The following is an 8,255-nucleotide window of genomic DNA, read 5'->3' on the forward strand; positions in this document are numbered from 1 at the left end:
CCTGTGAGCAGCATGGACAGTTTATTGTTTGGGCTGTCTCCTACTGTTGTCTCTCTGTGCCCCTCTGTGGAGATAACATTTATCACATAACATAGCAGGGCTTTCTAGGAGAGAATAGGCAGAGAAACAATTGGATTTTTCTTATATCCTGGCAGCATATCCTATCAATAGCATTACTTTGTTTCTTGTAAGTCATGGCAGTCAAACCATGTATCCTTATCTAGCATGCTGCCTTTTCCTCTGCAACCTCTGAGGAGCTGGCAAACACCTGCTAGAGCAGACCCTGTAGCTGGGCAGCCAGTTACCACCTGATTTCATTGCATATTCTGTTTCATCTGTGCTTCAGGATAAGATGGTCTGGAAAAGTGAACGTGTTTTGTTCAGTTTGGGTGCTCCAACAAGTTTTGTTAAATGCTTTTTTTACTGGGATTCTTTATTGGTCAGATGCTACTTAGATTTTTTTTGCATTCTCTGCTCCCAGTTACATTGTTGCAAATCAGGAGAGATCCCTTCAGTCAAAGAAATAGGTCATATTTCCTTCTTTCATCACCTTCTATCACTATTATCTTGCTGACTTCAATTTTCAAATAAAAACAGTACAGTGACTACTGAAACTACTGGCTTCACTCAAACCTGCTGAAGCTAGAGAGCAGAATGAAGGAAAAAGGTCTGGTAATTTCCAGGAACACTAAAAATGAAGCCCAAGCTAACTACAGAGAATTTTTATTATTTAGTGCAATAATGTGTAAAGTAAGTTTAGGAGCACTAAAGGGAGCAGTGATAACAGGGAGGGGATTATTCCTTGGCATTCTTGCACAAATGTGTTTTCTGTCTGAAGAATTCATGGTAGAGAAAAAATAAAAATTCTCATCACCATATATGCCCTATGCGATAAACAAACAATAGTGTTTTCCTGCTTGAAATAAAGTACTAAATAGTTTTGCATTTCTTTTCTGAGGGGGTTTTGTTTTTTTGGGTTTTTTTTTTTCCCCCCAGGAAAAGGTCAGCAGCATCCCTTCAGTAGTAATAGAGCCAGCCTCAAACAATGAGGGGGAGGGAGAAGAACACGAAGTCATCATGAATGAGTCCAAAGATGCCACAATAGACATGAGCGCTCAGGTCACTGACGCTTCACTCAGTGAAGCGTCTCAAGCTGGAAATGACCAGAAACCTGCTGAAGAAATCCAGACTGTACTTTCTCATGATCAGCCTGTTCCAGCAGAAGATGCAGCTTCAGCGATGCCACATGGTTTTCTCTATAAGGTCTGCTTCTCCATTCTTCTTTTAGATATCCCTAGCTCTGTGGATGAGTCTTATCTGCACAGACAGTGTCTTTATTTCTTGGGGGCAAAGGATTCTTGGTTTATCAGCCACATGCACACACAAATACATGCAACTACAACTGTAATATTGTGTTGTTGCTTCATAAATAAAGGCTGAGAAGATATATTTTCTGCATGCTTGCTGTGCATATCCTTATGTTGCTGTAAGATTCACTGAAGTACAAGAACCCTTGAATCTCACCAAATGACTGCTGAAAATTAATATATTGAATAACGCTGCACTGCCACATAGTTGATCAGGAATATTGTTGATATGTGCTAATGATATATCTGATACGCTAACAATATATTTGATAAATATTTGATCTCTAAGGTCCCTTGCAAACCCAAACCATTCTATGATTCTATGATCGTTTTAAAAAATGGCTGTTTTTCTGGCCTGAAAGTCTGTAGTGGAAGTACTGGTTCTATTGAAACCCATGGCTACAATTAGTGGTAATGAAGCCAAAATGTCATTCAGTAACTTTAGTAATAATATAAACTATAAAGGTAATTAAACAGAAAAGTTTAAAGAAGCATAAGAGAAATTCTTACCTTGACTGGCAAAAATCCCAGGGTTTCCTGGTTTACAGGGTTCTTTGAAAATAATTTTCATTTAGAATCACTGAGCAGCAGAAAAGCTCCTTGAGGATGGATGAACTTTGCATGCTTCCTACTATAATTTGCATAGTTCAGATTAATTAGTTCCAATAGCACTCTCTAAGTATGGGATTCTTTTTGGTCTGTTCTCATTGCTCAATATTTTCTGCAAACTTTATGGTTAACAGTAGGGTAATCAGGGTCATGCAACTCAAACATGCTGACATAGTTCATCTTTTGCTTTTCATCCCACTCTCTTGGGTCAAACATAGAAAAGGAGAAGCAGAATATATGCTTGCAATCTGGTTTTCAGTGCCACTTTCTTTCATAATTGCAGAGTTATCATGGAACTGTCTGTGCTTTGAGAAAATCAGATTAGCTATCTCTTAAGGAGATAAAACTTTTTGCATAAAATGGTCTGTTCACAATGACATGCAGATCTTGCCAATATTTGAATGCTCACCCCTTTGAAAGGCAGATATTTTTTTGCATACCCACTTCCTGGTAAGTGGGAGTTCCTTCCAAGGCAATGATTAAGAAGGGTTCCCACTACTCACCTCTTTGATTACCTATTGCAACAGGTACTATATGACTGACTCAAATTTTTATAGATGTTCACAAGAAGAGTAATAAAACAGTGGCCACAAATAGAGAATGAGAGAATAAAGTTCCTGAGAATCTTCCTCAATTTCATTTTTAAAATCCTGCCACCCCTCTTGCAGATCTTATAACGATAATGGGTAATTGAAGAAAGTTCCTTACATGGGAGGAATGACAGTGGCAGCCCTTGTCCAAAAGGGAGAACTTGAGGGATGTTGCAGTATCAACTGTCCTCGAGATCTTTTAATCTTGGGAAAGGGTCTTAAGTTTCTTCTGATAGTCTCAGGAAAGGAAACTGTCCTTAAGTTGTCCCTGCTTCAATGCCTTTATTATCAATTTATGCCAGATCAAAGGAGGTGATTCTGTTCTTGTGAGATCCCACCTGGAGTGGTGCATATAGTTCTGGTGTCCCCAGCATAAGAACAAAACATGGAATTGTTGGAACAAATCCAGAGGAGGGCCACAAGGTTGATAAGAGGACTGAAACAGCTGCAAACATAGGCTGAGAAAATTGGGCCTGTTCTGCCTGGAGAAGAGAAGGTTCCATGCAGACCTCATGGCAAACTTCCAGTATCTGAATGGGACCTATAGGGAAGCTGGGGAGGGACTCTTCATCAGGAGCTGTAGTTACTTGTAGGACAAGGAGTACTGGGTGCAAATTGAAAGAGGGTTAATTTTGATTTGATATTAGGAAGAAATTTTTACTGTGAGGGTGGTGAGATACTGGAACAGGTTGCCCAGGGAGGTTTGACAACTTTGGCAGTGTTCAAAGCCAGGTTGGATAAGGCCTTGAGCAACCTGGTGTAAGGGAAAGTATTGCTGCCTATGGCAGGGGAGGTTGGGACTGGATGACCTTTAAGGTCCCTTAAAACCCATTAACATTCCATGATTCTATGGTAATTTGAATGTACTTGTCTATAGCCATTTGTTTGCATAAAGACCAATTTTTTTTCAGTCCAGATTTAACAGGTTATTTTGTTGAGAAAGTGTCTTCATTATTTTCTTTAGGTTGAAGTTCTACATGATTTTGAGGCAGCTAACAGTGATGAGCTTAATTTAAAACGAGGAGATATTGTGCTAGTGATTCCTTCTGAAACCATAGCTGATCAGGTAAAGATATGTGGTTCTTGCTTTGTTGACGTTTTTCTTTGTCTCAACCTTTTTTTCTTACAGATTATAGTAATGGGAATGTGTATTCAAAATTATGTTACTGTAAGAAAACACAAAGATTTTACTTATGCCTTTGTATGTAGTTTCATTTGAGACTCAATGGCACAGCTGACTGCACCTGAAATCACAGATACATGTTATTAGCAGGATCTGACATCAGTATATTTTTAGGGTTGTTGTGGTTTTTTTGCAACATTGCAGTGGATTTTATACTGACACACAGGTACACAAAGATTTCATGCAGAGGATGACCTACAGACTCTGTTGCATTGTTCTATATCATGTTGTCTTAACATTCCAGTAGAATTGGTTACATGCTCCCTAAATGTTCAGAGTTTTATGTGTGATTTGTAGAAATAATGCAAGTTCACCCACAGAGAGCACTGAGAATGTGCACAATTTGTGGTGTCCTATAGCCTAAAAGTATAGAGATGCTGCTGTGTGTTATGTGCCTCTGATAAAGATAAATTTGCCCCTTGGAAGCCTGAACCTGAATTAAACAACAGTATAATTTCATTTAAGGGATCTAATTTTGTTCTAACATTACATTTCAGGTGAATTTTTAAACAATTGTATTCTATATGTTAAACTGAATTGCTGTGAAGTATGTTGATTTTGGCTGCTGCTTCAAAGGGAAGACTGTACTGTACACTATTAGCACCAGCCACCCCATCTGTTAGTGCCTGTAGTGTAGGTAAGAAGTCTCACAGTTGATTTGGGGGTTGAGAAGTGGGAGATTGGATCCTGCCTGATCAGATCCTTCTCTGAATGAAGAATATCTCTTAAATAGGCCTAAATACTAATGCCCTAAGCACATATGAGTCCTGAGAACTGTGTTTGAAATTGTTTCGCTGATTGATGCTGTTCAAAGGTAGGTCATTATCAGTCCTCTCAGCTGTGCTTTCTTTTAATTCAAGATAAAAATGCTTGGCTTTTGTGAGTGGGGGTTTCTTACTTTTTTCAGAACTAACTATTTATACTACAGCAGGTACATAGCTCTTTTTATTGGAATGAAATCTATTATGCCTACTCAAATTATGCTGTCTTACCTCACAGGCAGTTCAATTCATTTCATTGTCAGTGTTTGCAGCATAAGACACTACTAAGGATAACAAAATATGCTCTCTGATTTTAGTCGGGTTTTGCAAGGATATTAGGTGTTAAATGCAAGATAATGCTTGGTGAGTCCATGAAGTAGAATTCTTCTTCTGGTGTACATTAAAATTCCCATTAGCATTAATTGAATTAAATTGTGTGCAGTGATGAAGAAAATCCCTAAAAAACCTTTATGTATTCAAGTTTCTGAAGCCATTCTTTTCAATATTTATAGCACGTTACATATTTCCCTTGTTCATGTTTAACATCACCACAAAGCTAAATACCTTCATCTTTTGCCAGGTACTTTGTTGATTTCTATAGAGGCTTATCTTTGTTATTCTTTATTCTCTTTCAAAATTGACCTGTCTAAAGCCGTAATTCCAATACACATGGTAACATCAACCTCCATTTGAAGCAAACCAGTCTCACCCAGTGGCTTTTTCCATTAGATTTCTGTTTTAGTTATTATCCAGTAAAACTATGTATACCTTTCTACAGTCTATGCTGCCTATGCTAAAGAGCTGAAGTTCCTCTATCTTTTAGATATTCCACATGGTTCAAAAACCTATGGAACTTAAACATACCCAGCCAATGTCATAGATAAGCTGGATCTGCTTTAATGATGCTTATTTGGGGGCAGACAGCCCCCACCAGCACATGCAGCCACCCCACAATTATTATGTGATGGTGTATGTGGTGATCTGTTCAAGCTATTCTGTCTCCATTTGTACTGTCTGTGCAATAATAATATCGCAATATTAGAAGTTCTGTTTGCTATGGCTTTGCTCCAGTTCCTTTTCTTTAAAGGAAAAAGATATGGAGTTTCTTAGTTAGTGAGATGAGAGTAGGTTTGTCACTTTTAAAAATACCAAAATTATTTTATTCTAGGTAGAATTTATCACGCTTATCCAGTACTTTCCAATAAGAAATCTCTCTTTTGTTTGCTTGGACCGCTGGTGATTTGTTGATATTTTGCTTGTCAAGTCCTGGTTTAGGTTTCCAAGAGTTTTTTGAAAAATAATTACATATTTTCCAGAGATAGTAACTCCTGAGACAGCAAGAACTGTCCTTTCTTCTGACTGTTGATACATGAGATAAATGAGAGAAAATTTATCTCAGGGGAAAAAATGAGGTTTCAGAACTGTTCTTCCCCCACCTAGAACATTGAGTTCAGCCAGGAGTTATATGGGCTAAAGGCTGTAACTTATGCTTGCCGTCACTTGGTCTCACAAAACTGTGGTCTGGCAGAACAGAGAAAATGGTCTATGCAAAATTAGAGGCTGCTTTTTAACCAAAACACGAAATCTTTTAGCCATGTTATTCTGAAACATCTTCAGATCTGAAGCTCATAGCAAGGAATGGAGAGAGAGCTGAAATTTAAGAGACACTGTCTTTTTCTTTGCAGGAGGCTGGCTGGTTGACTGGCATTAAGGAATCTGAGTGGCTTCAGTACAGAGATGCAAATAGTTATAAAGGACTTTTCCCAGAAAACTTCACACGTCATCTGGAATAGTTCTCCCAGGCAGACAAATGTAGTATGTATGAAGCTCAAGTCAGTAGGTTTTTAACCTCTTTGAAACACAGGAGCCCATCTTTTTGTAGTTTAAGCTGTTAATGGTTTACAGTCTGGTGCCAGACAAAGCTAGTTGAAACATATCAAATGAGCATGAATGCAAACAGTTAAGCTGTAATTTCTGAAGCAGTACATGGGAAAATAAGTCAGATAAAAATGAAATGTCCTTATTTGTTCACGAGTATGTGGCAACAGGTTTGTTTGTGCTTCGTCAGAGCTATGGTGATCCTGTATTTGATCCTTTCCCATGAAATCTGAAATTAGCTTCCTCAATACCAAAACCTTAACTTCTCTGCACTGAGTGTATTGTATTCCGTTGCACTGCAGAAGATTTAATTAACTATCCTGTAGTTATGAGGTCAAACTATTATAAGTTTCATGTGTTTAAGATAGTTAACAACTGCAACGTTTTTCAGTGTTATTTTTGGACATGTATAATATATATACACAAGAATTTATATGTGTATATATAAGTGCATATGGCTATATATGCATTTTCACAACTTCATTGTAGTTCTTTAGCTGTGTAGTATCATCCACTACATGCATTGCTCTCTCATTGTCTGGCATTAAAGGGAAACAGTTTTGTTCAAAGCAAACCTAGCTGCTCCATTGCCAAAACATGATACAATATCTGTGTTTGTAATGTGAAATTTTCATTTTTAGATGATGAATAATATCATGTTCAAAGCCGCTAACCTTTGAGAAGGCATGGCTCGGTCTCCTCTTCCAGCTGCAGTAGCTACAATGAGATAACCTGAAGGGGGGAGTTGTTATGATACTAATCTATACTTTTTCATTTAATTGGCTGAACACATTTTCAAAAAGAAACAGAACTAATCTCTGAGAATAAATAAACACAATATATTTTCACTATATGTATTTATGCAGTGTACCTTACAGAACCTTTTAAAGTAAGATATATAATGTATCCTGTATCAAAAAGTCATCTGTAACTTATGTTTTCCAGTGCTGTGTCATTAAAAATAAACCTTTGGTCCAAAGAAGCTGTTTCTTCTGTGGTGCTTTTGAAGTTTTATAGGAAATCCATATAATTTATACATTGTATTATATAATCTAATCTTAATTTAAGACCTCTTTTTTCCAAAGGAATACAGAAGAACAGGTGCAACATCTAAATTCCATCTCTCAACTCTAGTTGTGCCCAGAGTTCCAAAAGGTCTTGAAGCCCAGCTCAGCATGTCTCTCTGCTGCTCTTCCTGTCCTGACTCTGACCACCAGCTAATATCTGTCCACTGAGGAAGGGAGCTTGTCTGTATTTAACCATCACTCTGAAGATCTCTACCTCTTAGTAATTTTTCACGTGTCCACTTTTTTCATGTGGAAAGTAAGTTCTCCACAAATCTGCTCCATTGTGTTTCCTGAGCCATGGAAGATGCAAATATTTAGGAATATCTATATTTTCCTAGGAATTCAGTTATTTTTCGTTATATGTTGGTCATCTTGTATGCAAACAGTATCTGTTTCCACTCCATTTCTAATTTGCTAAATGTCAGTTGAAGAAACAGAGGTTGTGCCTCTTGAAGAAGATGAGAGTTGATTTTTTTCTCTCTTTTTCAGGATGTCTCTCAGTAGGTTTCAAAGGCTGGTCCAATGATAGCTGTGTTTCGTGAAGAAGCTGGATAACTCAGTTGTGATAAATAGGATTTTGTATTTGAAATATCCAGTGAGTCTAAGGAGGTTACAGGAAAGCACTCTGGTCTGCTGTTCATTCCTTCAACAGGTTTGATCTAGGGCCAAGAATTTCTCCAGGAACAAAACTTGCTTTTGGTTTTCTTTTTACAATGAATTCCAGACTTCAGCACACCATTTTGAGGTGGTCATAATAACCTATTACACTTGGTTTACAGTGATCCTCGTGATAACCTCCA

At 37.7% G+C, this 8,255-nt stretch overlaps 1 protein-coding gene across 5 annotated transcripts in view; it reads left to right on the forward strand.

Moving 5' to 3' along the window:
• Positions 1–7,362, forward strand: part of AMPH (amphiphysin) — a 122,978-nt gene extending 115,616 nt beyond the window's left edge. For all 5 annotated transcript variants that reach the window (XM_066191195.1, XM_066191204.1, XM_066191213.1 and 2 more), the window contains 3 exons: positions 997–1,263; positions 3,531–3,632; positions 6,196–7,362. In XM_066191195.1, coding sequence (XP_066047292.1) covers positions 997–1,263; positions 3,531–3,632; positions 6,196–6,303 — 477 coding nt within the window. In that variant the 3' untranslated portion in view covers positions 6,304–7,362. The remainder of the gene's footprint in view (positions 1–996; positions 1,264–3,530; positions 3,633–6,195) is intronic.
• The last annotated feature ends 893 nt before the right edge of the window (positions 7,363–8,255 follow it).

The sequence above is a fragment of the Chamaea fasciata genome, unplaced genomic scaffold (assembly GCF_029207755.1).
Source record: "Chamaea fasciata isolate MVZ Bird 193981 ecotype frontalis unplaced genomic scaffold, bChaFas1.0.hap1 SCAF_1, whole genome shotgun sequence".
NCBI classification, from domain to species: domain Eukaryota; kingdom Metazoa; phylum Chordata; class Aves; order Passeriformes; family Sylviidae; genus Chamaea; species Chamaea fasciata.